This window comes from Corvus hawaiiensis, chromosome 6 (assembly GCF_020740725.1).
Source record: "Corvus hawaiiensis isolate bCorHaw1 chromosome 6, bCorHaw1.pri.cur, whole genome shotgun sequence".
NCBI classification, from domain to species: domain Eukaryota; kingdom Metazoa; phylum Chordata; class Aves; order Passeriformes; family Corvidae; genus Corvus; species Corvus hawaiiensis.
In genome coordinates this window covers 64,322,749-64,350,568 of record NC_063218.1, presented here as the reverse complement: position 1 = coordinate 64,350,568, position 27,820 = coordinate 64,322,749, and the positions used below count along the sequence as shown (strand labels likewise).

General features: G+C 43.2%; 2 protein-coding genes and 1 long non-coding RNA gene across 3 annotated transcripts; 2 read left to right on the top strand and 1 right to left on the bottom strand.

Moving 5' to 3' along the window:
• The first annotated feature begins 1,024 nt into the window (after positions 1 to 1,024).
• LOC125327311 (acyl-CoA (8-3)-desaturase-like) lies at positions 1,025 to 9,280 on the top strand. Its single transcript, XM_048306736.1, has 12 exons — positions 1,025 to 1,321; positions 2,769 to 2,879; positions 3,615 to 3,812; positions 4,189 to 4,290; positions 4,447 to 4,575; positions 5,422 to 5,482; positions 6,166 to 6,242; positions 6,528 to 6,625; positions 7,263 to 7,359; positions 7,624 to 7,703; positions 8,384 to 8,509; positions 8,791 to 9,280. Exons 1-12 carry the CDS (start codon positions 1,040 to 1,042, stop codon positions 8,840 to 8,842), a joined length of 1,413 nt encoding a protein of 470 aa, XP_048162693.1. The 5' UTR covers positions 1,025 to 1,039; the 3' UTR covers positions 8,843 to 9,280.
• Positions 9,281 to 9,344: 64 nt separating this feature from the next.
• LOC125327439 lies at positions 9,345 to 11,888 on the top strand. The gene is made up of 2 exons (XR_007204254.1): positions 9,345 to 9,582; positions 10,963 to 11,888. It is a non-coding gene; the product is annotated as an uncharacterized LOC125327439 (long non-coding RNA).
• A 1,925-nt stretch (positions 11,889 to 13,813) lies between these two features.
• On the bottom strand, positions 13,814 to 27,715 carry CAT (catalase). The gene is made up of 13 exons (XM_048306714.1): positions 27,460 to 27,715; positions 23,665 to 23,836; positions 22,672 to 22,782; positions 21,185 to 21,315; positions 20,460 to 20,564; positions 20,004 to 20,129; positions 19,398 to 19,589; positions 18,524 to 18,676; positions 18,269 to 18,407; positions 17,002 to 17,132; positions 16,588 to 16,695; positions 15,946 to 16,032; positions 13,814 to 15,517 (listed from the first exon to the last, which is right to left on the bottom strand). The coding sequence occupies exons 1-13, from the start codon at positions 27,523 to 27,525 to the stop codon at positions 15,452 to 15,454; spliced, it is 1,587 nt and encodes a 528-aa protein (XP_048162671.1). The 5' UTR covers positions 27,526 to 27,715; the 3' UTR covers positions 13,814 to 15,451.
• Positions 27,716 to 27,820: the final 105 nt, after the last annotated feature.

Sequence of the window (27,820 nt, the reverse complement as noted above, 5' to 3'; positions counted from 1 at the left end):
GGCTCAAGAGCAAACAAGCACTGAGAAAAAAAAGGCAAGTAGATGTGTGAGAGAGGTTATAAATGTAAAGCAATTAATTCAAATTAATCATCAAAAGACAGTAACTCAGATAAATTAATTCATGTACTTTGAAAACCCTGTCCTAATTGTGGCCTCCTCCATCTGGGTTGTTGTGGATGTAGATTTTAACAGGTGGTTTTCTACAAGATTAAGAAATCATTCAGTCAATTTCGGTTTTAAATTTTCAAGATTGGGTCTGTTTTGACAAGAGAAAATTGTGTGGATGCTGTGACTGTTCAGAGGGAAAGGAAAAGTGGCACCAAGTGTTGTTCTGCAATTAATGCTCATTTCCTGGAGCCCTCAAGTCTAATTAATAATTTTACAGACACGAAGGGGGCAGTGGGAGGGAAAGAAAGAGCAGTTTCACAACCTGCCATTAGAACATGGGACAACATTCCATGTGTGCCATCCCAGGTTTATCCCAGGTGGTAACAGAAGCGCCCAGGGCAGAGCTTTGAGGATAATTCCTGCCACGGGCTCTGTGGGAGCTCCCTGCTCGTTGTGAGTGCTGGAAAACTGGACATAAAGAAATATGGGGTTTCATCAGGTGCTAGATACAATACAGAGTTTTCTGGAGATTGGTGTGGTTCAGTTGTCGGGTTGTTTTCAGCAGGGCATAAGAATGTGCTTAATTCATGTTTCATCCAGGGGGTTCGTGGACTTCAACATCAAAAGCGAAGGTGCAGAGTGATACTATTTTTTTCTGGTTAATCAGAGGAGTGTTTTAAGGGAAGTTTTCCCTGTCTGAGCCTGTCCTGGGAACGGGATGAACTTGCTGAGAACCCCCCTAAGCAGTCAGGAACCCCACACCTGCGGGTACTGCGGGGCTTTGGGTCCTGGGGATGCAGAACCGGGGCAGCAAAGGGGCAATTTTTTTGGGGGGGAAAACCAAACCCCGAGGAGCTGGAGCTGGAGCTGGTGGAGGAGGCGGGGACCGGAGCCAGGGCGGGCCCTCCCTTAAATGCCACGGCGGAGCGGGATGCGGGGCTGGAGCAACGGGAGGGAGGAGGGCAGGATGGCACCGCCGGGAGGTGGCGGGGAGGTGCGGGATGGGGACAGGGATGGGGACAAGGACAGGGCCCCTGCGGCGGGAATGCGGCGCTTCACCTGGGAGGAGATCGGGCAGCGGAGCGGGCGGGGGCCGGCGCCGCAGGAGCGCTGGCTGGTGATCCACAGGAAGGTGTACGACATCAGCCACTTCTGCCGGAGACACCCGGGGGGGGCCCGGCTCCTCGTCAGCCACGCCGGGCAGGACGCCACGGTGAGCGGAGCGGGAATGCGGGAGCCGGGATGCGCCGGAGGAGGGGACCCGCGAAAAGTCGTGCGGAGAGGGCTTGGGAGCGACCTCGGTGGGAATCGGGGTATGGGACGGCGTCGAGGGAGCGAAGTGTCACCGCTCCGTGCGAGCCTCGCCATCCCCATGGCATGGAAAAGGGCAAATGAGGAGATGTTGCCGGCGGGAACGGGATCGGAACTGTTGCTCCAGCTAAATCAGAGCAACAGCTGGAGCCAGGCCAGAGGAGCACATGGAGATGCTCAGAGGGCTGGAGCACCTCTGCTAGCTGGGAGTGTTCAGCCCAGGGGAGAGAAGCCTCCAGGAGGACCCCAGACCTCCTTCCAGTACCTAAAGGTCCCCAGGAGAGCTGGAGAGGGACTTTGGACAAGGGCCTGGAGAGACAGGATAAAGTGATAAAGAATAGCTTTAAACTCAGGTCGATTTAAATTGGATATAAAGAAGAAAGTTTAGGTGATGAGGGTGGTGAAACGCTGGCACAGGTCACCTAGAGATGCCCCATCCCTGGACACACTCAAGGCCAGGTTGGATGGAGCAACCTGATGTATTGAAGATGTCTCCGCTGGTTTCAGGGAGGTTGGACAAAATGAGCTTTAAAAGTTCCTTCCAACCCAAACCATTCTGTGATTCTTAAGTCTGCAGGATTCCTCTTATCTCCTGGTCTTGCTTGTGCAGTTACTGGGAGCTGCAGTAAGTTTTTCCATATGTAAGGGATATTTGAGGATCGTGGAAATCAAAATAATTTTCAGTCTATCAAGTTTAAATTTCAAATTGTGTATTAATTGAACTTGGCATTCTGTAATTTCCATCACTCATTTCTCGAGTTACTACTGCCAGATTTCTTTCATTTTAGCAGGCTGGAAAATCCCAGACAATGGATGAACCAGGTATTTTGTTTCTGGGATCTGAGCTGCTCCCTGTAGGTTGGTTCCATGTCCAGATCATTAAGCCCTGCAGGCCTTGAGCCACTTTTGTGTCTGTCCATCTTGCATTACGTCCATTGCTTAGTCTTTTGGATGTATATTACGAAAAATTAAGAAATTGTCTTAATTGAACTGGAAGGTTTTTAACCAAAAGCATAGACCCATGAAAGGTAGCAACTCAGGAGAGGATGAGAAGCACAGAAGGCTCTCAGTGAGCAAAGAAACCTGAAGAATGAAAAAACAAGTATGATTAATGCCACCATTTTAGTAAGGGTGACACTGCATGAAACTGTGGGAGTCCTTTTGGTGCTGCTTTTTGTTGTGGTGTTCTCTCACAAAGGACGCCTTCCACTAGACCAGGTTGCTTCAGCCTGGCCTTGGACACTTCCAGGAATGGAGTGATTTAAAGGGTAATTTTAAATTTTTTTCAAAAAAAAAAAAGTTTTAAACAAAATTTGGATATGTTTTCCTTTACTCCTGTGCCTTTGCAGGATGCCTTTGTGGCATTCCATGTCAACAAGGTGCTGGTGAGCACGTACTTGAAGCCACTGCAGATCGGGGAGCTGGCACCAGACCAACCCAGCGTCGAGCCCACTAAAAATGTAAGTCTGTCCTCACAAATCAGATCAAAGGAGATTAAAGGGAAATATTCTGAGATTACACCTTGTTCTTCTCTATCAGCACAGCTCTTGGAGCAAGGGGATCCAGCTTCCTCACATTTTTTTGTGCTCCTGCTTAGAAACAATGCATGAATATGAGCCTAAATCCACATTATGTGGTTGAGAATGAGATTCCTGAAGACGAATTTTTATTATCACAGCAACAAAATAGCAGAGTTATCACTGCTTCTTTCTCTTGCTTTGAGGAAGGGCTAACCAAAAGGAAAAGGAATAGTCTTGGAGAATAAATATTCTCCTTCAGCTGTAGGTGCATTTAACCCTCCCCTGTTAATCCTGGGAAGGGAAAAGTGAAGACAAATATAAGGAATCATTTCATCCAAAGACCTACCAGAAGGTGGCGTGGGAAGTTCATGCACACAAAGTACAACTTCCACTAGACACAACTTCCAGCTGAGCCCTCTGCTGCCTGCCAAGGGTTTGATGGAAGAAGCACCGAGGATTTGTTTTAGGGATTGGGATGCAGACATTGTGATGGCTGCTTCTGGCTCCTCAGCAAAAAGATGCAGCAGAGCAATGATGATGTTTATTAAACCCAGCTCTTGCCCTTTTAGCCAGATCCTTTGCTCTTTCTCCCCGCCATTAAAATGGTTTTTGGGTTATGAGGCTGCAGTGGTGCCCTCTGAAACCAGAGAATTGTAACCCTGGTGCTTCCCCCAGGAAATGCTGGTGAAAGACTTCCGGGAATTGCATGCCACAGTGGAGAGAATGGGACTCCTGGAGCCAAACCAACTCTTCTTCTTCCTGCTCCTGGCTCACATCCTGCTCTTGGATACAGCTGCTTGGCTCATCCTCTTCTACTTTGGGACATCCTTACTGCCCTTTGTTTTCTCCCTGCTGGTGCTGACCATTTCCCAGGTGAGCAATGAATTCCATGACATGGACTTGCTTCCTACACACACACACACACACAAAAGCAGTTCCTTGTCCTTTGTTTCCTCACTTGGCACAGTTTCACTTTGCCGTAAAAACACAGCCGCTATCTGGCTACCAAGAAGAAATTCTGTACGTGGGGAGCTCACACTAAACTTAGTTTGGGATTGTTTTCAGCAAGATATATTCTGGGGGAAGCCTTGAGAGTGTCAGGATTTCACAGTCCCTTTCTGCTGGTGACTTTGGAGCAGTGTCTGAGAATCAAATCTTGATATTTCAAAGCAAAGGATGAATGTGGCACCATCCTGGCCTCAACTCCTGGTTTTTCTCCCCTCCCAAAGTTTTCTTTCTCCTCTTCCAGGTCCAGGCTTCCTGGTTACAACATGATTTAGGACACCTCTCAGTATTCAGGAAGACCAAGTGGAACCACTTGCTGCACAAGTTTGTGATGTGCCATTTGATTGTGAGTCCCTGAAAACTTTGGAGGGTTTTCCTGTAAAAATGTGTGTTCTGAAGACTCTCTGGAGCATGTGTAGCACAGTGGGAAGGATTAGGGTCAGGAACTGAGGGGATTCTAGCTCTGAAAGTGCTTTTTGTGCTTTGTTCTTCCCTTGAACAGGGGGCTTCGGCCAAGTGGTGGACTCTCCTGCACTCCCAGCACCATGCCAAACCCAACTGCTTCCACAAGGACCCTGACATTGATATGCACCCTTTCCTCTTCACTTTGGGGAAGAAATTCTCTGTGGAGGTCAGTGTGTGGGTGTGGAAAGTGTAAAACTAAGGTGTGATGGCATTTTCTGTGAAGAGATTTATTTCTCCACAGTTCAATTAAGTCCCTTTAAGAATTGAATATTGAACAGCTGACACGTTGATGTAAATAGATTAGACATAATGTAAGGGCATTGTATATAGAGTGGAAAATCCACCAGCACATTAATGGCTGGAGAAATCTAATGACCTAGAACAACAACTCAGTAATTAATGATCATTAGATAACTTGTAAACGTCAGTGTAAGGCATGGCTGCACTCGGCCTGGAATTATTGTTTTATTATTAATGTCTGAGGCTCAGTCAGAGGGGTGGCTTTGGTGTGTCCATGTCTTCTGGGAGAGTTTGCTGTGACAGGAACAGCAGGACTGAATAACCCAGGGCTGTTCCTGGAGCTCCAGTTGGGCAGAATTTGTTGGAGCATGTAGGATATTCCCAGTTTGTCCTGCTTGGACACTTCCAGGAGTGACAACATAAAAGTGCTGAACCCCTTTTGCTGTAGATCCCATCAGTTCTTGAGACCCATCACAGCCGCTACAGCAGTAAAATATTTTTCTCCATGCCATCGTGGAACTGCCGTTCAAGTTGAGAGAATCAGAGAAGAAATAAGAAGAAAAAAATGAGAGAAAATACGTATTTCTGACCACTAATATAACTTAGCCTTGATATATCTAATTCTTCACAAAATGATTCATGACACAAGGAATGAGGGTTGTGGGAAGCGTGCAACAAGAGCCCCTCAGGAAAATAAATGGAAAAGAGCAAGTTACCTGTGCAAATTGCTTAGTCTCCACTCTTTTTTTTTTTTCTGGTTTTTTTTTCACAGCTTGGGATCAAAAAGAAAAAATACATGCCCTACAACCACCAACACAAATATTTCTTCATCAGTGAGTATCTCCATTTTCCTGCCTTTCCCTCAGAGGTGCTAAAGGGGCTTGGAGATTCTGCTTTTGACTCGTAGAACGTGAGAAAAACAAAGGTGCCTGAGTCAAAGAACACAATAAAAAGCCATAATAATAACAACCAGATTTTTTGGAAGAGTTGAAGACCTGACCCATCCTATTCCAGATCTCCCACATCCTCCACAGTGGCTCTGGTTATGATGTCATACCACATCTTTCAGTGGTATCAAAGTCTGAGGGTTTGGGGTTTTCTTGGTTTGATTTGGTTTCTTGGGGTTGTTTAAAGTGCAAGAGAGATGTCCTTTTGGAGGGTTGAGTTTGAGTTCTTCAACCCCAAATCGCTGATAGAAAAGGGATTTCATACTCATTCCTGTTGTTGTCCTGATTTGAACAGAGGAATAAGGAGCCAGATAGGCTTTGGGCTGTGGAAGCCACTTCTCAAAATAATCATTTGAGGCTGTTCCTCAGTCAAGAGCCTAAAATGAAATCTGAGGTTTGTAAGAACTCTCAGATTAATGGACAGCCCTAGAAAGGTTTGAAGGCACTAATACAACATCCTAACCTGGAATATTCTCCACACGGAGCAGCAGTTCAGGACCCTTCCCTTCCAGGCTGATGTTGTCACTCAGTCCATGATGTCACCAGTGATGATGAATTTTTCTTTCCAGCTCTTCCTCCGCTCCTGTTCCCCACCTACTTCCACTGCCACACGTTCTACATTGCCTACACAAAGAAGTACTGGGTGGTAAGTTCTGCTATTTGTGTGACCAAAAGGGACCTTCAACCTTCCTTCTGAGCATGGAGCCACCTCCTTGCTGGGCAGCAATGCTTGGATTCACCTCTCACAGCAAGCTGTGAGAAAGTATCATTGGCTTGTGTTGGATTGCTCTAGATGATTCCATTCAGGAAAGAAACTGTCAAAGCTGAATGTAGATTGTTCTCTTATACCTATACTATGAAACTTAAAAAGCAACTTAAGCAAATGTAGTTTATAATGACCTGCTTTTCTTGTTATCTCTGGTTTTGGTAGGACCTGGCCTGGATGCTGACCTTCTACATCCGATTCTTTTATACTTACGGATCATTATTAGAAACAAAGAGTCTCCTGGCATATTATTTTATATTCAGGTGATGTCTCTTTAGAAGGTTGTCCAGCCTTTCCTCCCTGCATTCTTTCCCTCTGTACCTGCCTGCCCTCTACGTTTATATTTCCACATTCTCCTTTACCACCTCATTTTTTGCCTGCTTTTTAATTCATAAATTCTTTTGTTCAATTGCCAGTACAAGTTTTATGTTGCCCCATTGGCTGTGGCAGCAAAGAGATTTCACTGAGTGCTGACCAAATTGCAAAGTATCTACCTTATATAACATTCAGTGCTTTGGGTGCTGGATCTGCTGCTACTTAAAGAGAACATTTAACCAAAACAGCTTAGCCTAGGCTTGCAAATGGCCAGGCATTATCCAGCATCGATGGCTTGAATGGACAGCACGCTCTCCATTTGGATCACTTCACTGATTCTTACCAGTTTGGGCCTTGGCTACAGATACAACAAGCTGAGCACCAGTCAGTGTTATAACAAAACACATGAAATAATCGTGAGTTTCATAAGGAAGTGCGAAACTTCCAGGGTTTGGAAGTCCTTCCAGGTGCTGGCTTAGCAAGGCTAGTGTTCAGCCATGTCTCTAAGTCTGGCTCTGCTGTTATTTCAATGGCTCTTCCCTGACCTGCTCACCCAGTACTGAATTGTCTCATCTCATTGCACAGGATGCTGGAGAGCAGCTGGTTTGTCTGGGTCTCACAGATGAACCATATCCCAATGGATATCGACTATGACAAGAATTTGGACTGGATGTCTACTCAGGTAAAACATTTTTCCACTCTTAAGAATTGTGGCCATACAGGTACAAATTTTAACCATAAGGATGTCTCGTGTTGCGTTAAGGGTGAAATCTGTTGGGGGCTGGGAAGTGAAGGTTAACAGGGTGATGGATTCAGTCATGGAAAAGGTAAAGAAGGACAGCAGTGACACACTCATGGGCAATCCAAAATCAAATCCAGGTCCAGCTCTGGTTCCTAAACATGCTTGGATCTGTCTCTGACTGTGCTTTCCTCTCCCCTCCTTTAGCTCCAGGCAACCTGCAATGTGGAGCAGTCGCTGTTCAATGACTGGTTCACTGGGCACCTCAACTTCCAGATTGAGCATCAGTGAGTACTCACCTCAAGAGTGAATTTTGTTTCCCCTCCTCTTAAAATATTCTTCCTTCTCTCTTTTTTTTTTTTTTTCCTTCCCTATTCTTTTTTTGCTCTGAATTCTACAAATAGTTGTGGGGCACAGATGAGTTTGTCTTTAAAAATTGAAACCCTTAAAGAGAATCATGTAATTCAAAACTATCACTGGATCTGCAGGATGATGAGAGAAAATGGAACATGGGTAGGGATCCATGCAAGGACAGCAAGAGGATCAATCCCAAATAGTAGGTTTTAAGGATCAGTGGAAATGTCCTGGTTAAAGCACCTGGTTTTAGTCTGCCACAGGAGTTTAAAGCCACCTCTGCTGATTATTTATGCTGTTACTCTGTGGAGTGAGATATGCAAGGATGAGCTCATCTCTTTCTCTGTGCCATGGAGATGGCTTCTTCTGGGAAAAAAAGGGAGGGAGGAGAAAGTAGTTTCTTCCATAAGCATCATTTAATTTGGAGACAAACTGTGGAAAAGAACAGAGGGGGAAAGCAGGGAATTCCTACGAGTTCCTTGTGCTAAAAGCACCGCAGGGGGAAAGAAGAGCTGGGAACAGCTCCAGACCCTTCTCATTGTGAGCTGGGTGATTCCTGGGAAGTATTAATGACAAGGATTTCTTACAAAGCTTGCCTGTCTCCTGTTCACAGCCTTTTCCCTACAATGCCACGGCACAACTACTGGAAGGTGGCCCCTCTGGTGAAGTCCCTGTGTGCCAAGCACGGCCTTGAGTACCAGTGCAAGCCTCTGCTCACGGCCTTCGCAGACATCGTGCAGTGAGTCAAAATACTCCCCCTCCCCCCTCCAAAATGCAGGAGAAACTGGAATCTCAAGAGCAAGAGATGTCTTGCTCTCCTTTTACCCTCTTGGACACATGGTGACTCTTGGGGATGGTGCTGTGCAGGGCTGAGCTGGACTCGATCCTTGTGGGTCTCTCCCAACTCAGCTTATTCTGGGATTCTGGGAAATGAGCATGGAGAAAACCCCATTCCCTTGTCCCCAGCAACACTCCCCTGAGCAGCCCTGCGATGTGTCCTCTCTTTCTTCTCTCTCCCAGCTCCCTGAAGAACTGGGGAGAGCTCTGGCTCGATGCCTACCTGCACAAATAAAGGACAAGGCTCGGTGCTACCATTCACAGCCTGGCACGACTGCATTCCCAGCAAGCTGAGGGGCAGGGACCACAAGGGACTCTCTGGCAGGAGAAAGTGAGTAAGGACTGAGGGATACAATTCCAGCAGGCATGAAGCTGCCTGAATTTTTCTTCTGGTTTTTCCTGGGGTTCTGGTTCAGGTATGTTAAGAGTAGGCAGGGCAAGCAGGAGGTGAAATTGTTAGAAGAGGGAGGAGCCCTTTGCTGACTGAGTCTGAGCATTTCTGAGTCTGGGCATGGGCTCAAGTCAGATCATGGACTGGTGCAGCTGCACACACTTATCCTCATGTCAGAGTCCTCTGACCATGTTTTTTTTTGGTTTTCCTCATGTGGAGAGTTTAATGCTTGATACAGTGTTTGCTTACTTGAACTTGAAACTGCAAAGGATTTTGGATTAACATGGTGTTCCAGCAATGTGCTTAAACCACAATAAATCAGGATAAACTACAAACCACACTTAGACTGTAGCAAATGCAACATGCAGTGAATAAAAACATAAATGTGTTTTCATTACTGTTCTCTAGAGCATCCTTATCATCACAAGGCCAAGAAATACATGGGTTGAAACCAGCTCAAGCCCACTGCTCTCTTCAAAATTTATCTGATTTTTGGGGTTTTTTTGTACTTTGTGTTGGACTGAGACGTGTACACTCCATGTGCATTCCCCACCTACACAGGACTAAGATTATACTACAGAAAGGTAAACCAAAAGTAAAATAAATCACCTACAGACATTTGGTCAAATCCAAAAGTTGCTTTTGCAGCTAAGCCAGGATTAGATCAGATTTTGGCTGTGCTGGGCAGAAGGTGAGTCAGAGAAAGAGGCTGGTCCAGGTACTTTGAATCACCTTTGAGAGGAGACAATATCTTTCCATTAATTAGTAAGAAAGCCTGTTCTTTTTCTCAAGTGAGTACTACAGTGAGTACATACTCAGACCCTGAAATAAAAGACCAGCTTTTGGAAAGGGGACTGTGGGAACAACAACATTCATCTGAATAGCAGTAGTTACCACCACTTTTTACAGTAATTCAAGGTTAATAAATAAAAATCTCAAAAGGTAAAAATATATAAAAAAGCCTCTGATGATGTAACAAAGGGACTTTGTACTACTTATGCAATGATTGGCTGAATTATATAAAAACCTTTAACCCTGCACAGTCAGCCAGAACAAGGCAGAGATTTGCTATTACACCATTTTTCCTGCCTTGGAAAAAGTGCAATTATGTTTAGAGGTTAACACCACAAAGTACAATTCCTGACCCATGGGAGTAAAAGAAGCAATTCCCAAAAAATCTGTGGGAGAATGAAGAAATAAAGCAGGAGTCACAACAGTATCAGTTATTCATAGGCACATTTCTACTACTTTAAAAAAGCCTTTTAAAAATTACCTTAAGCAGTCTTTGAAAGTGATTTATTGGGTAGATGAAAGGCCTGATTTTGAAGATCATAATTTGATTTTTGGACCTTAGACATCACTGGGCTCCTAGTTCAGGACCCCTGCAAGTCAAAATGCAATTTAAAAAGAGAGCTGTGAATGTTTCAGTTGTTTGTGGACCCAGCAGTGCTCCAACAAGGAAAGGTGTGCAACAGGATTGAGCAAGACTAAGATAAATATGGATAAATATGGAATAAAGCCTAAGCAATATATGGATCAATGCCAGAGCAAACAGGAGCAGTTGCCAAGTTTTCCCTGGGTATCTTTGACCAATCTTATCAGTTTCAGCCTCAGATGAAAGGCTGCCAGTACTCCCTCAGGAAAATATTGAATAGCTGGATGAGATTTTACAAAGCAGATATCACTGAGAGGCCCAAAGAAGGAAACACGTACAAATTAGTAATATAACCCAACAGGTAAGCATAAACAAATTTAAAAAAACTCCAAAAACCCCAGAAAATCACTCCTGCAAAAAAGTGATGGTTCATGAAAACAGAGTGAAAGGAAAATTAGCATCAGCAGTAGAGTATCTTCCTTAAATGTGAACAATGATGAAAACAATACAAAATATTAACAGGCTTACTCTGAAATACAGCCTTGATTCCTGTGGCTCTGCAGGGCAAAATTCCCTTCTTTTCTTACAGTGGTGTCTTGGAATCAGAGGTTCAGGGAAGACAGTTCCCACTGGAAATACTACTGAAAGTTTAAACTCAAAGGGAAGTATTTTTCCAGTAAAATCCTTTAGTACTTTTCCTAAGTGGCTAAAGCACCTTGGACTCTGCACATACACAACAAGTGAAGCAGGGAGAATGAGATTTCTTCATTGCTGGTTTTCCAGCTTCCCTCCACAAAGTCGAGAGTGTTGTTGAGACCGTGTAGACAACACCGGAGCAGTGATTACGTAGGAATCCTGTGTTTCCATTCTGCTTCGGGAGTGCTGCAACTGCAACTTTGTCTGCAACCAGTACCTGCCCTCCCCCTCCTTCCTCAATAAACCTTACAACAAACAAGCACAAGGTCAAAGATTCCCGAGTGTGGAATCACACAATAGTTTGGGTTCCCAGCTATTTGTTTGTAGGAAGGTGAATCCACTTCTGTGTAATCAATGATTACAGGGACAAGGATTTATTGCACTGGAAAAAAAAACAACCCAACCAACCAATAAAAAAATAACAAAGTTCCCAATCCTGGTCAAAGTTTAAAAATGGGGAACTTGAGAGAAACAAGCAAAGGATAAACACTGAAATTAAGACACAGCAGATCTATATAAAGGATTTCTGTGGTTTATCACGTGCTATGAAACAGGAAATGAAGATTTCCTTCTGACTCAGTCCATTGGAGATTCACGGTATTTGAATCACAGAATCACTGGATCCAGCTTTGACTACAACTATGCAAAAAGCCTTTCAGAATCTTGAACTGATTTGAATGAAATGGATTAAGATCAAGGTGAGCAGTTCTGAGGTTTATAAGAAATTATGAAGACACTGTCTTCCCTGACCACCTCTATCCACCTACTTTGGGTAGCAAGATGTAAAAATACATCTTTTTCATTAAAAAAGTACAACTATCAGTTTATCAAGTTTCATTGTGTGATCTGAGAACAAATTTCAGCCCAGCTCCTGAGGGCCTGCAGTGCAGGGAGATTTCCAGCTGCTCTGGGGTTGGAGTTCGACGTCAGGTGGAATTCCAGTGTGACCAAGGCTAAGCTTTCATCAGCCAATTAAACCACACAGGCTCTGCTCAGCAATCCAGGCTAGAAAAGTGTCATCATTAACAGTGAACTATCAAATACTTCACTTGTTATTTTTACACCACTGCCTCATCGTTCAGCCTTGATTTGCTTTCCCAGGCTGTGGAACAAGGCACCACTTCACAACCTTTTGCAAACATAGGGCTTTTTTTGGGAATCTTCTTCATCCTACTGATCCATCCCAGCTGGCATCATCCTGAATGTCACAAACCTGGCAAAACTGCCTGAAATTCATTTACAATAATCAAAATAGAGCCTTACTTCTTTTCCCAGTTGTCCAAAATGGCCTTAGGCAACTGCTGAGGTTTGATCCTCGATGTCAGAGTCAAGGTTATGCTCAAGTCTACCAGTGCATGCCATGACCTGTGTCACGGGCACACAACTTTGATCCCAGACATCAGTTCAGACTGAGCTCTGCAGCATTACCTGGGGGGCAAAGGTCAGGCTTTACCATGCACTGCAGACCTTCATGTAATTTGCTATCAGCAAGAGATAAGAACACACAGCACATCAGTGATCGATTCACCTCTGCAGGGCTGGGCTGAGCCCCAAACCCCACAGCAAACTGAACTCAGAGTGCAGAGAGAGGCATAGAGGGCTCACCCCTGCAGTGAACAGGGACATTTTCCAGTATCCCATGTTGCTCAGAGCCCTGTCCAACCTCGATTTGAACAATTCCAGGGATGTGGCACCCACCACCTCCCTTGGAAACCTGAGCCAAGGCCTCATCACCCTCATAAAACACTTTGTGAGGAAACGGTGACTCACGTGCCTGTGAGAATGCATGGATCACATCTCCAAACAGGGAACAAACGCCTTTTTCTGCAAGGTGAGCAACAGGTATGGAATATTTGGCAAGACAATGCGATTGGTTTGCCGGAAGCTGAAATGATGGATACCCACACACTGCTTAGGAGGCAATTCCCATCAACGAGCTGCACTCAGAAAAGGAAATCAGGGCTTTTTCCAACATCTTTGAAGCACTGAAAGTCTGATCCAAACCTCCCTCACCCTTTTTCTCCCCACATAACATTCAGCAATCCCATGAACTTCCTCAGCTCTTGGCACAGCTCACTTCGACTAAAGTGATTCTGGCATCTGCTCATGGTTTCTGGATATTCAAGTTCAAATATTTTGGGAAAGGGAAAATAACCTAGGAATGAAGGCCCATGAAAAGGAGAGGTACTCCTGGAGAAGCTGTAATTTCCCAAACATTAGTTTCAAATTCACTCCTGATTCCACTGCTAGAGATGTGCATCTAAAATAAAAGTAATGAGAAAATGTTGAGCAAGTCTGCCTTACAGATGACTGGAATCATACTGCAACAACCTGTCAAAGGAATGGTTGATTTTAATTGAACAGAACACCAAAACAAAACTGAGGTTGTGTCATGTCAACAGTCTTTTTATTCTCATGATAAGGAGCTGTAAATGGATTGTCTTATTTATTTGAAGAAATAGCGTTATCATTGTTCCAGTGTTGCCTAGTGCTCTCCACAGCTTTGGGAAAAGCCAAGTTTTCTGTACAACACTTGTCATGGCCAGTTTAGCAGAGAATACAGGTCACTTTAAGTCATTTAAGCACAACTGTGGGGTTGAAATGTGAGTTTTGAAAACAAAGGCAGCTGCAAAAAGTACATCCAACCTACAGCTTCTGCACCATCTCCAGAAAAACAGATGAAGGGATGTACAAACTTCCTAGATTAACACAAACTATTTGAAGACATTTGCACAGAAGACATGTTGCCAAGAGATTTTCAATTCCATTTATTTCAGAAATAAAAGAAGACAACAATATAAATCACTGAGCAGACACAACCAAAATTAGAAGATCAGGCCTTGTTTACTCTTTTCCAAAACTCTTTAGGATCTTCTGTTCCAGCACAAAATATTGCCACCCAGTCATGTAACCCCACATGCCTGATCAGGTAAAAAGCCAATGGAATCCCAGAATACAGTAGGCTATCAGTTCATATTATTTTACTGCACCTCTACCCCAGCTAATTTTTCACAATAGGTTGATAGACAAATTAATTGCAGAGCAAGTAGCATTCTCCAAAATTTAATGGAACAGCATTTAGTATCTACTTTTCTTTACCTGCCATCATTCCTGGGAATTCATACTTCAATCAGGAAGTAATCCCAGTCAAAATACAACTCAAGACAGCCCCAGAAACGTGGTGATTATTGACAAATCATCCCCAAACTGCTACAATTGGGATTTTTTACATTTGCCTGAGTTAAGAGCAGTAGCTGGGCTCTGAAACGCTTTGCATTTAGCTTGGACAATAATTATCCCATAAAAGCGTTGCAAATTTTTTTGCACGGATTAACAAAACTGCAGATGCTGGGTAACATTACAACATGCCTCAAACCAGGTTTTAGACTTGTTTTCTAGATATCTGCATTCACATAAACATGCTGCTTTAATTAAAGGACAACTGTGAAAATTAGCCCTGGCTTGATCAAGAAATAGCAACAGCAGATTATTGCAGTAAAATAACAATTTCAGCAACCACTGGGAATAGTTTTGGAAGTTCTTGAGCTTGAATTTCAATATTCACGCATCTGAAGGTTCATTTCTCAGACACTGGGCATGTTAATATTTTTCTATTTAAATTCTTACAGATTAGAAAGAACAATTTACTCTCCTACCCCGAAAGGGCTGTAAGGTGTAACCAATTTAGTTGTACAGTGCATGAAGTAAGAAAATACCCTTTTCTACCTCCCTTGTGTCAGTTATATCCCAACACAGCACTAGTAAGCAAAGATTATCTTAAAATATATACTGGGAATAAATTGAACTAAATTTAGATTAAACTTTGTAGCTAGCTTTATCTCTGTCATAAGGAATGAGTAAAATGTTGGTATGTCTCAAACTACTACATAATCATTTTATTTCTGGAGGGCCAAAAATGAAATTCAAGGGATGTGTTTACAAATACATACAGATAATTATTTTATTAGAAATACTGAACAGCATCAGCTTTTTAACAAGTTGCTCCATGAGGGCAATCACAGTGTCCTGATAAAAATTCTACTGTGTGATTTAGCCAGGAAAGTTTTACAACAACAACAAAAAAATGAAGCAGTGTTTTAATTAAATTTCTGTTTGCTCCTAGAAATGAAGGCAATTTCTTATCATGAGTTGTTTAAAAATCCCGTAAGTTGTTATCAAGCAGTAAAGCACTAGTGTGGAAAGGCACTAGGATTGGAGCTTGTGTTACCTGGTTTCCAGTACAGACAGCACTTGAGAGCTCACTAAATCACACCTGTAAAACAGCCCTGTGCTTGGGCCCAAGTCTGCTACATTCATTAAAGTGTTGGACAGGTTCTTGTGCAGGTGGAAAGATGCAAAATTCAGAGCAGATCTCGGCAGATTTACAGGTTGGACCTTTCCTTGACAGACATATGGGTTGTGGACTGTGTGTACGTCCTAATTACATCCTGAAAATAAGGCAACAGCAATACTCAGAGCAAGTTCCATTTAAAGTAAAGAACTTCAGGAAAAAAGGAGAACTTGAATCAACAGTTGTTGTTCTTTGGAGCAAGCACTGAGCCCAGGAAAGGCTTGTGGCAATGTTTCATTACCATCACAAAGAGTGGGTAATCAACCTGACCACATTTTATATCACGGTTATCTTCCAGAAACCCTACAAACCCCAGCTGAAATAAAGTCTTTGTACCTCAGCAGCTAACCAACATTTAATTGTTATTAGAGTGATGCTTCCTTATTTTGCAATTTTACAAGCACTGACTTCTGGCCTTTAAATCAAACAGCAATCAAGACCAATTTCTCACTTCATTGGATTTACAAGAGAAGCCAAAATAATTCACAGCCAGTCAAAAAGCAGCCACAAAAATCATTACCATACCTTTTTCCCACTCTCAGCATTGTATTTGTCCAGCAAAGCCTGGATACAGGCTCCATATTTAGGATGAACATCAGTGAAGTTTTTCACCTGAACGGGGAGACAAAACAGAAATTGCAACAAGAATTTTCTCCTCTATTTCAAAAGGATCCTTTAACTATCCTTTATAGTTCCTGGGCTACAAGCAGCAGGTATCATAAGGAAGAAAAGTTTAATTCTGATCAGTCATAAACAAGCTATGAACATCTTCAAACACTATTTCTGTTGCCTAACACAGAGCTCATTCCCAATTAAAACAAAGTTGCCCTGGGAAGGAGAAGGATCCAATCCCTCCTTGGTCCTCACTGCCTTCTCCTTGTTTAGAGCAAAACCTTACTCTGGCAGTCATCTTATTTTTGAAACACCAAGCTAAACACATGTTCAACATCTATCCCATTCTTCCCCCCAGGAAGTAAAAGTTACTTTAACATGTTATCTATTGATGTTATATTGTGTAAATAGGCATGTATTTAAGTATGTGAATTCCTGCATGAGAAAAAAATCCAGCCTTTTTAGAGAATTCCTGATCTTCCTTTGCAGAAGCCATTAGGACAGAGTTATCAGACTGGTAGAAAACCTGGAATAAACCCCAAAGAGGGCACCTACAGCTCGTTTCTGAATGAAGAGTTGGGCATCCTTCAGATGATCTGCGATGTTTCTACACAGCCTCTGGCGCTCTTCCTCGTTCAGCACTTTGAGGTAGAATTCTCGCACCTGGCCATTGGAAAAAAGAGTTTATTCTGAAATCCCCAAAAGTCACTAAGAACAGCTTTCACTTCCTAGTCAAGCAACATTTAAAATACTCAAAATGTTTAAAAGGCAGCCAATCTGTGAGGGTTTTTCTTTGGCAAGCCTGCCAACAACTCCTTCTCCAGACACTAATGGAAAGAAGACAAGTCAGAGTCTCTACAAAACGATGCCCAAAATCTGGTTTTCAGATTCTGTGAGAACTCACACTAATAGACACCCTACACACTCCTCACGTGTGCCAAGCAGCACAAAGCCTCTCCACACCCCCACCTGGGTCACATTGTCCTCATTGGCACTGTTGAAGCGTTGCACATCTCCCGAGACAGACATGTGGCTCTCCTTGAGCTGGGGCTGATCCTCAGGACCAGCGAAGCTGTTTGGGTAATAATTTGGGGTACCACCTGGGGAAAAAAAAAAAAAAATCCCGAAATCAAATCAATCAGATGGCAGCACTCTTAAAAAAGTCAGGAGACAGAGGACATTCTTTGCTTGGAGGAATTTAAATCAATTACTCAGTTAGGATTAGTTTTTAAGAAAACAGTTGACAGCATTTTTCTGTCAGCACCTTCAAGCCAGTACTTAACAGCACTTGCTACAAAGAGAATTTCCACAGCCTTTCTCAGAGAATATTGATTTGATTCAGAAATAAGAAAATCTGGCCACTTTCACAACAATATTGCTCAACTATAATAGACAAAGTCGTGGTTGAAGTCTAAGGCAGTATAAAAACACACTGTCATTTGCATATCTGAGGTACTACAATGCTTCCCTGTGTAGGGGGTGTATTTTAAACACATAATGAACTTAGGGAACTGCATAAAAATAAACTTATTATCTGTTTTGGGACAAGAGCAGCTGCTCTCAAGTTCCTGTTTTTCAAATATTTCCCTCTCCTCCCTGAGCAAGTGTCTGAATTCATAGCCCAGAGGAACACATATTTTGGCATGAGCCACAGCTTAAGTACATCCTTGTTTACTCTCAGGTGGAAAAGAGCCACTATTGGGCAAACCCTGACAGAACAGAAGCTGCTCAACAGAGGGGAAGTTACAGCTCTACTCTTGGCATTTTCACTTTTGTCTTTCAGAGTCTCAGAAATCTGAAAGCAAAGCAGTTTAGCGACGTGAACTGAGCATATGGAAGTCAGTCTTTAAATTTGAAAAACGCAAATGTAGATTTCTCAAAGACAATTAGGCCATCTCTGTAATTTTTAGATTAGATTTTTCCTGCATGTAGAAACAAAGAGGTAGTAATTAATTCATGTAAAAATACTTCTCTGACATTTCATTTCAAATCAATAATAATTTGGAACTTCTTCAATTAAGTGCCCTTTAACAAGCATGTTTCTAGAAGTTTTTAAAGGAACATAAAGTAGGGACATAACTCATTTCACTGCAGGCATTCTCCTGCAAAACCCCTTTCTGTTAAAGGCTCATGTCTGGAAATTCTGAAGCTAAGGGAGTTAAGAGTTGAGAGAAAAAGTCACCAAAGACATAAGATGCATATGAATAATTATATTGAAAGCTGTTTTCCTGACTACCTTGGTTGTCAGAAACAGTCATTGGGCCGTCCCTCTGGTAGTTGGCCACCCTGGCTCTGAAGGGACAATTCACAGGGATCTGGAGGTAGTTGGGGCCCAGGCGGTGTCTGTGGGTGTCAGGATAGGAGAAGAGGCGTCCCTAAAACATTGATCACAAACATTAGCCACCACTTGTAGAAGACTGGGGCGTGGCAATTCAAAGCTTTCGTAAGCAGCAAAGTAACCAGTGCTCCTCAGGCCAAACCTCCGGGTTACCTGCAGCATTTTGTCAGGGCTGGGCTCAATTCCAGGGGGCATGTTGCTAGGGTCATAAGCCATCTGTTCCACCTCTGCAAAGTAGTTGACAGGATTCCTGTTCAAGACCAGCTTTCCCACAGGGATGAGAGGGTAGTCACCATGAGGCCAAACCTGTAAGGCACAACACACATCCAGCAAAATCAACATTATGACAGTATTACACAGCGTAACTGCCAGGCACAATTCACAATTTAAGTCTCAATTGAGAAAATACATTACTGAGTTTCTTTTTCCCCTAACAAACATTGAGAAATGGCTTATTTTAAGAAGCCTTTTGCAATTAATACAGGGTATTTAAGTAACTTATTTCATCATGCCAGCATAATCTCAGCACTTGAGTACTTGAATGAAACACCCGCAGGCCCTTGAAAAGCTGCCTAGGGAAGCAGGGTGTGGGTGGAACTGGTGGCACAAATGTTTTCAGCTACTCCAAAATGCTTCACTGGCCTTTTCTTTGCCATCTGAGCTGCACTTTTAAGCTCAAAGGTCTTTAGCCACTTGGGGAGTGCAGCTTCAGAGGTAAAAAAGAGCACTACAAGTTTATGTCGGCATCTTTCAACGAGGCATTCCTAGGAACAGCTATTGGGAGTGGGACAAAATGAGACCAGCAAGGCTCAGGGTGTGACTCTGATCTGAGATCACACTTCTCAAGTGCCACAGGATCTACAGGCCTGGAATCAAGCTCTATCCATATTTCCCTGAGGAAGAGCAACATCAGATATAACACAACTACAATTTCATCTCCAGAATTCCTGGCTCATCGTGGCTCTACAATAAAGAATACACTTCAACACGACCTGAAACTGAGTATTTCCAGTAGTATCAGACATACCTTAGTCACATCAAAAGGATTAAATGGGAATTTCTCTGCTTCTTCAAAGGTCATAACCTGAATGTAGAAGGACCATGAAGGATAGTCCCCCTTGGCAATGGCATTGTAAAGGTCCCGTATGGCATAATCAGGATCAGTAGAAGCCAATCTTCCTGCTTCTTCCACAGAAAGGTTTTTGATGCCCTGCTCAGTCTAAAAGCAACAAAAGCACCAGTTATAGCATGCAGGAAGTACTACAGAAATCATTAATCAGAATGAATTTTAACAAGATTTATAACCTAAGAATGAGATTGTACAAGTTCTAACTTCCAATAACTTGAGTTTAGATTTATAGTACATTCAACAGCTGCCTTCCAGATAAAAATCAGTTCACTGACAGTGCTCCATTAACAAGAGACAGATGCCCCAAGAAGAGTTTTTTACAGTCTGTAAATGATTAGCAAGATGTAATGATGCCTCTCCTATTGGTTAAAGGTATGAAACTGATACTAAACAAGGACTCCACACATCTTTAAGCCTGAATTAAACCTGAAAAGTCACACATTGGTTTTCATCCAATACGATGTAGAGCTCCAATAATAATAATAATAATAAAAAGACCAATACCTTGGCATGGAATTTGCAGTAAACTGCTCTTCCCTCAGCATTAACCAGTTTGAAAGTGTGTGATCCATATCCATTCATGTGGCGATAGCCATCAGGAATGCCACGATCACTGAACAGGAAAGACACCTGAAGAGAAGGATCAAACACTATTAACAGGCTCAGCAGATCAAGGAGAAAGTCTTCATTCCACACTAAGTCTATTTCATTAATCTGCATCACTGGGAGCTATGTTAATGTTGCCAGGAATTCCTTGAGGAATTTCTACTTCAAGTGTTAATGAAATAAAACTGATTTCCCCTGTAAGCATAGGTAAGCATGGATCATTTAAAATTATATTTAAATAAAAGTAAGACTATGTAGGCTTCTAGATCAAACATGGAAAAGAGGGAGTTAAAAACCTGCTGTCATAACATGATTTTCTTAATCATACAAAATAAAGTCACAGGAGAAGCCTACTTGATGCAAAGACTCAGGGCGAAGACTCCAGAAGTCCCACACCATGTCTGGATCCTTCAGATGAGTCTGAGGGTTCCTCTTTTGGCTATGGATGAAGGATGGAAACTAATGTGTCCAGAAGTGGAAGAAGAAAAAGAGGGGGGGAAAAAAAAGAAATTAACGACAAAGCTGTAAGATCACTGGAAAAAAAAACCAAATCTTCTACTGCCATATCCTTTCTGGAAACAAATTAATTCACAGACCAGTGAAATTAGGGTAATGTCAAACATTCACACTTAGAATAAACAGAGGTAAAGAATGCTTTCATTTTGTGGTTGATAAGGTGAGAGATAAAACTGTTCAGATTTGTTTATCTGTATTTATGTGACTCATAAATGAATACAGAGATACTATAAAATACCTGTGCAGAACTCCTGCACTCAAGGAAAGCCTCTCTACCAAGTGCTGTTAAACTTATGCCAAAAACCAAAAAAACCACAGATTTAATAAAAAGAATTGGCAAGAAGCCTTTAAAGTGAAAAGTTCAAGTGAAAAATATGAAACCACGTAAGTTATCAAGCTTTAGTTCTTTAATTTGCTTTTGTTTAAGAACAAACGTTACATCTGACAACAAAATTTTGAGTGTGTCAGAACAGCAGCTTTTGCTTTTGAGAGAAGCCAGAACAAGATGTGAAGGAATTTTTGGACTCTTTGACAAAGCACCCTCACCTCTGGTGCTTACTCACCAACATTGCATCCCGAATAAAGAAGATGGGAGTGTTGTTTCCCACAAGATCCCAATTCCCATCTTCCGTGTAGAATTTCATGGCAAAGCCTCGGGGGTCACGAACCGTGTCAGCTGAGCCAGATTCTCCAGCTTGGAGAAATACAGAAACATAGAGAAATATTAGGATAGGAAACATATATAAATATAACCTGAAAATAGGCCATAAAAACCTAAAAGGGCAGGGTTTACTGCAGTCTCTTCTACACCAAGGAAATTTAGGAATATTTTCAGCAGTATTTCAGGCACTGTGAGTTTTTAAAGTGTGAACCCAGCCAAGCATTCAGGCCGCAGTTAAAAGAAGGAAAAAACAAGTATATCCACTTGAACCAATTAAGAGTGGAATTTGCATTATCACTGAGAGAGACATCATCAGATCATAAGGCTGAATCATCTAAACCCACATTTGTTTCTGTGCACAAATCCCAGTGGGAAAGCTCTCATTTGGAAGATAGCAACCTAACCAGTGTGCCTAATAAAAAAACTGTGGAAGAGTTGTAATCCTTTTAATTCCTCCTGCTTCACCCAGGATAGGATTTTCAATGGGAATTTAAACCCGAGCACAAGCACCTAGCACAACACCTGAGCAGAAGTGTTCCAGAAGTGCTCAGAACAGCTAATGCTGAATTGTGATGAAATCAGTAGGACGCTCATTCTCTCGTTAAAAAACCTTGTGTATTCCAGAACAGCAGGGAGGAAACGTGTCCAAACAGGGCAGGGAAAGGGAAGGGAAGGATGCAACAACCTGCTCCAGCAGCAGTCCATATTTCAAACTCAACTCCATGGCCTTAGCCCGTACAACACTCAGGACCCCCTAAATCCTAAGGGATTTAACACTGGAAACAGCCAATAGGCCAAAACCAGCAGCTCCCTGAAGCCTTGCTGGACTACTTTTTTCTCTCCAATACTTCCAGAACTGAATCCTCATTAGGATTTCTTTTCTTTTAAAAACATACACATCATGAATTGTAATTTTTCTATCAGACAAGCTATTGATCACAATTAGCTTCAACTAACAGCATTTAAGATTTTGCTGATTTGTGCATTCCAGTCTTTAAGAAACCAGAGTTTATTTATGGAAGATTGTTTATTTTCCTTTGCCCAGTATTTAGGTTACATCATTCATCCCCAAAACATTCCTGCAGCATAAGAAATTATAGGTATTTCACTTGCAAGTGTTGATTGTGACCCAACTAGAAACAAAGCAAGCTTTCTGTCAGAAAAAACCAGCTCAGGCTGCCCTCCCTCTCACATTTTAGACAGGAAAGTGTCTCCAGAGAGCTCTGACAGAACAGGGCAAAAGCTGCCTAAGGTCTTCCATGTAAGTGAATTTCAGAGAAGAGGAACTGACTGGAAGAAAGCATTTCAAACACCCGTAAGTGCCCCACAATGCAAACACTGCTGTCAGGGCACACGTGTAAGAGACACGAAGTGAATTCAGAGCCTTACCAACAGTGGAGAAGCGGATGGCAAGCGGAGTCCTTTTCCCAATGTGCTCAAACACTTTTGCCTTACAATACTGGGTGATATCATGAGTGACTTCAAAATAGCCAAAGGCTCCTGAAGAACAGCAAGTTCAAAGTGTGAGATCTAGGCACCTTCCTTCCACTCAGAGCCTGTCTGTTAACATACAACTTCAAGTCACAGGGACACATGGAAATACATCCGTTTAAACAATGCTCTAAACACTCCACTTACTTGCCCAAAAAGGAACTGATTCAACACAAACTCTTGGCTCACTCTCTCCTCCTGAACTGACTGTCAGCAGCTCCCAGCAGCAGCACAGAAGATGCTCTTCTGCCAAGATCTGTGCATTTATCTGGGAGCAAGGCAGGTATTTCTTTAATGCTGCTATGTGTTGCAGAATTTTTGGTGCACCTGTAAGCTGGGTGAAGCAACAGAACCCTTCCCACCCCCACAGAGGAACTTTTCCCATGTACATTCACATTTTAAATACAGCCCCACGTTTGCTCCTTCTAGGGCAATGCGTAACAAAAATCAAGGTACTAATTCCACCTTAGTAAGACCAGTAATAGTTTTTTAAAGGTTTAGGTTTTTTTAATTTAAATATTAGATCATCAGCTTGCTTTGCAGACAAATTAGAAGACGAAGCCAAGTTCTCTATTAAATAACATGCAAACAACATTAAATATAAATGGGGAGGAACAGACAGAGGAAGCAGAGACTACAGCAAATACAGTAATAATTGAAGGGCTATAACCACATTTTCTCTCATTTTTGTAAACAATTTTTCAGTGCTTTAAGTTTTGGCACTGAGTTCTTTTAAACCAGGCCTTACCACTGTTGTTTATACAGATTTATTATAGCTGGTAACACTAAACTATAGGTAACAATGTAATTTATGTGCCACAATCTACATGTTAACTCAAAAGCTCTCGAAGTCTAATTCCACAGAGAGAAAATATGTCATTTTAAACATACCTGCCCCTTTTGCATGCACGACTCTCTCAGGAATCCTCTCTCTGTCAAAGTGAGCCATCTCATCAGTGAAAACAACATCTTGGACAAGAAGAGGTCCACGTGGCCCCACTGTCAGGATATTCAGCTTATCCCCAATGGGGTTCCCAGCACCGGTGGTCAGGACATCTGGTTTCTGAAATCAAGAGAAAGACACTAGCAACACCAGATCTTAAAAACCCTCTGGATCTGAGGCACACAATGTGCATGACTGTTCACCCATTACATGTCACGGAACAGATCAGCAAGAAGTGGCAAAATGACTTCAGATTCTGGAGGAAGTTACAGCAAATACAGACATTTACCTAAACCACAGAGCTAGGTTTAGTGCAATTTAACAAGGGGAGTTCAACTCATGAAAATCCAGGAATGTTTTCCATGGTTCAAAAATATTTCTTCTTCAGACTACTGATCTTGCTTCAAGAAAAATATGGGATAGAAAAAAAAAAAACAAAAAAGGAGCAGCTGCTAGAAAATAAAGGAGAAAGGAGAGGAAGAAGTAATGTCAGCACAGGGGCAGAGGCATAAGGAAAGAGCTCCAGCCAGACCAAAAGGGGGCTTCCATGATTACTGTTGGTCTGGAAGAGCTGTGGAAAATAAGAGAAATAGGAACACCTGAGGAATCATCATTTTAGACTCCTGGACCACAGAAGGACTAAGATGAACACAAACTCTAAGAAGCTCTACTGCCAGGAAATGTCCTGCAACTTCAAGAAACACCTGCACTATAATTGAGTGTACTCCTACTTTCTCTTAAAAAGATTCCAGTAGAAAAGACTTTATCTGCATCACATGTGGGGTTCTATGCTCCTCTAAGGCAATATTCCTATTTTACTGGGTGCTGGAGAAAATGTACTGAGAAAGGTACATCAGTTTTTCCTGGCGTACACTTATTGTTAGGGGCCAGTTGTTTGTGAAGGACTTAGAAGAACAGAAAACAAGTAAGGACAAAGGGAAAAAAAATGAAGTAAATAAAGAAAAAATTTGCACCAGGGCAAGCTCAAATAGCAGTCACAGATTACAAGCAGCTAACAATAAATCCACCACATGTTGCACTAAACTGACATAATTCCATATGGGCTCTCTATCCATACCATCCTACCTGAAGCCTCCACACACCTGAGCCACGCTAGCACAAACTCCCTCAGCCCCTCCTGATTAGTTCTCCTCCTTTTAAAGTTCTAGAAATGAAAAGGGATGATGGAGAGAAGGAAGAAGCAATTCTTAATGAGAAAAGCCTTTACTACTCTAACAGCGACTTCATGGGGTTGCAACTCTTACACTAAGTTCTGCTTTAAGGGGTTAATTACTGCAAACAGATAAAATTCCCACCTGATAGAAGACATTTTTCCCCCCCAAGAGGCAACCCACAAAGCAGGGGAAGAACAATTATTCACATCCACGCCCAGAGCTCTGGATGAGGCAGAGAACACAGGGAGTTCCTGACACCTTCGTTTCACTCAGGTCCATGAATAACCACATAAAAGACATTTGACAGGATAAGTGCATTTCCACTGTGTTCCTAGTAATGTGCAACACACACTACTCCAGCTGGCTTGAATTCCCAAAATAGCCAAGTTCTTTATTCTTCCTTCACCACTTGATTAGCATAAAGCTTTAAGCATAAACCCAAGTCCTTTGGGATGCCTGGAATCCTCACCTACACTGCAATCTGTACAAACATTTTAAAAGACAATGTGTAACTGGTTACAAACATGAACACGATGTTCAGAAACTTACAGGAAAGTTACTGTAAATAAAGCTAAATTGGTATTTTAAGTCAAAAAAAGTCTGCTGAAATCAAAAGGTTATCTATAGTCTGTCATAGGAAATATGCAAGAGTAGAAATTGTTCTCAGTATATTTTCCACTGCTTATTTATTACAGGCAAGACTATTCTATAATGCCAACATTTAAGGCCACCAGAAGCAGTTGCTAAAACCACAACTTGTTGACATTAAGACTATAAAAAAATTAACAGCTTTGTGGCTGTTCAGTCTCTCCTGTGTACGCAGACTTTCTAGTGTTCACGTTAGAAGTAAAGAATATTCATTTATTTAATGGTAGGAGATACTCACTTCAGTTTCAGGATAATGTTATGTGGGGCACACAAAGGAAGTTCCAGAGAAGTAAAAAAAAACCAACAGCATAGTTTAAAGAAGAATTCTCATACTACTTTTGGACCTGAGTTTGATGACTGTGTTTTCACATGGTTGGGAGCTGCACACAGTCCAAACCTTGACAGATAAGAACTTTTGAATCTGTATTTCATTACAGCACCAACCTGGCATGACAGAACGAAGGGAAGCAAAGCCAGGAGAATTTTAGTCACTGCTGTGGTAAACAGCACACATCAAAGTACACACTTCCAGGCATTACTGATACTTTGTACCTTATACAGCTCACTTTAAAATTCTAATAAGTCCTCCCTACTTTCTACCTTAAAGTCTCATGACTCCTTATGCAACACAGACTTTGGGCTGCCTCCCAATCTCCAAATTAACCTTGGCCTCTTTTCAAATACTGCTTTCCTACAGAAAAGCCGACATCCCTACAAAAAGAATTACTCATGGATAAAAAAGGAACTATTATGACACACGCTAGGATGTGATGGAGTCCCAAGTCATCAGGTAGTTTTCACACTGTACCTTTGAGAACATAGAGAAAAAAAATAAAATTAAGATGACTTAACAGCTACAGACGGGGGAACTGAGGCATCCACTTGCCTCTTGTAAGATTGCCACTTAAAACCAGCAGAAAGCCTATTTAGTGGCAAATACACGTTTCTGTCAGAAGCTACATGTGGAAACTGTCACAGTGATTTGATGAAGGAGAAGGGAACTCAACTCTTGCAACATTTATACAATAACTCGAATATTTTGGGGTCTATTCTACATCTTCAGATGACGGAGTGCCATGCTGTTGATTACATGCCCTTACGATTTCAGTCAACTACTTGTCCCAACCCACTTCATGGACTCATGGAATGGCTTGGGTTGGAAGGGACCTTCAAGGTCACTGAATTCCATCCCCCTTGCCATGGGCAGGGACACCTTCTACTATTCCAGGTAGCTCCAAGCCCCATCCAGCCTGGCCGTGGACACTTCCAGGGATGGGGCAGCCACGGCTTCTCTGGGAAAACTCTGCCAGGGTCTCACCACCCTCACAGGGAAGAATTTCTTCCTAAAAAATTCACTTCATTTTGGTCAGCAAGTCCATGCAGAATATGCTGAGTTGGAAGGGAGCCACAAGGACCATCGAGTCCAACTCCTGGCCCTGCACACCCTACTGAACGTACTTTATCCTTTCTTTTACTCCCTCGCTACATTTTCACAGGGCTCTACCGCCGTGGCAGCAAACCGAACCGCACACTTCTGATTTAAGACGAAAACAAATCACCACCGTCCATCCCTGCCCGCGGACCCGCGGCTTGGGCGCAGCGCAGCCCCACTGCTGCCTAAAAGGAGAAGGAGCAGGAGCAGCCAGGGCCAGGCAGCGCTGACCGCCCTTGTCGCTCCGGGCCAGCTGGCAGCCTCCATCCCTCCGTGCCTCGGTGCTCCCGGGCACAGCTCCAAGCCGTGGGGGCGAGGCCGGGACGGGGCCAGGGCGCCTCGCCCTCCGCCGCCGGTCCGGGGACGCCCGGGCTCTCGGAGCACCGTATCCCGCGGAACCCTGCGGGGCTCTGCGCTCTCTGGCGCCGAGGCTCCCCGCTCCCTTTGCGGTGCGAGGCGCGGGGGTACCGGGGATGCCCGGCGGGTACCTGGGAGCCCCGGTGGTTCTTCCACTGCTTCAGCTGGTCCGCGGCGTCGTCCCGCCCGTCAGCCATTTTGCAATCTCCGGCGACCCCCGAGGCAGGAAGCGGAGGGGCTGTGTTCGCTCCCGGTGAGGAGGCAGCGGCGGGGAGGCCAGGCCGTGGCCCGGTCACGCCGTCACCCCGAGGGACCCCGCACTGCGACCGCGTCCCGCCCGCAGCACCCACGGGTAGCGGGAGGCACCGCCACTACCGCCCCGGCTCCCGCCTGCGCCCGCCCGCCCCGCTACCTCCTCGGCCAATAGAATCGTGGCCAGGGGCCATCGCGAGTTCCGATTGGTCTAAGGGCACGTCAATCAGGCGTGGTGAG

Coding starts and splice junctions, on each gene's coding strand:
- LOC125327311 (XM_048306736.1), top strand. CDS start 1,040: ATGCGGGGCTGGAGCAACGGGAGGGAGGAGGGCAGGATGGCACCGCCG. Junction 3,813..4,188: donor TGGTGCTGACCATTTCCCAG/GTGAGCAATGAA, acceptor CTCCTCTTCCAG/GTCCAGGCTTCCTGGTTACA. Junction 4,576..5,421: donor GGAAGAAATTCTCTGTGGAG/GTCAGTGTGTGG, acceptor TTTTTTTCACAG/CTTGGGATCAAAAAGAAAAA.
- CAT (XM_048306714.1), bottom strand. CDS start 27,525: ATGGCTGACGGGCGGGACGACGCCGCGGACCAGCTGAAGCAGTGGAAG. Junction 22,783..23,664: donor CGTGCATGCAAAAGGGGCAG/GTATGTTTAAAA, acceptor GCTGTTCTTCAG/GAGCCTTTGGCTATTTTGAA. Junction 21,316..22,671: donor CATCCGCTTCTCCACTGTTG/GTAAGGCTCTGA, acceptor TATTTCTCCAAG/CTGGAGAATCTGGCTCAGCT.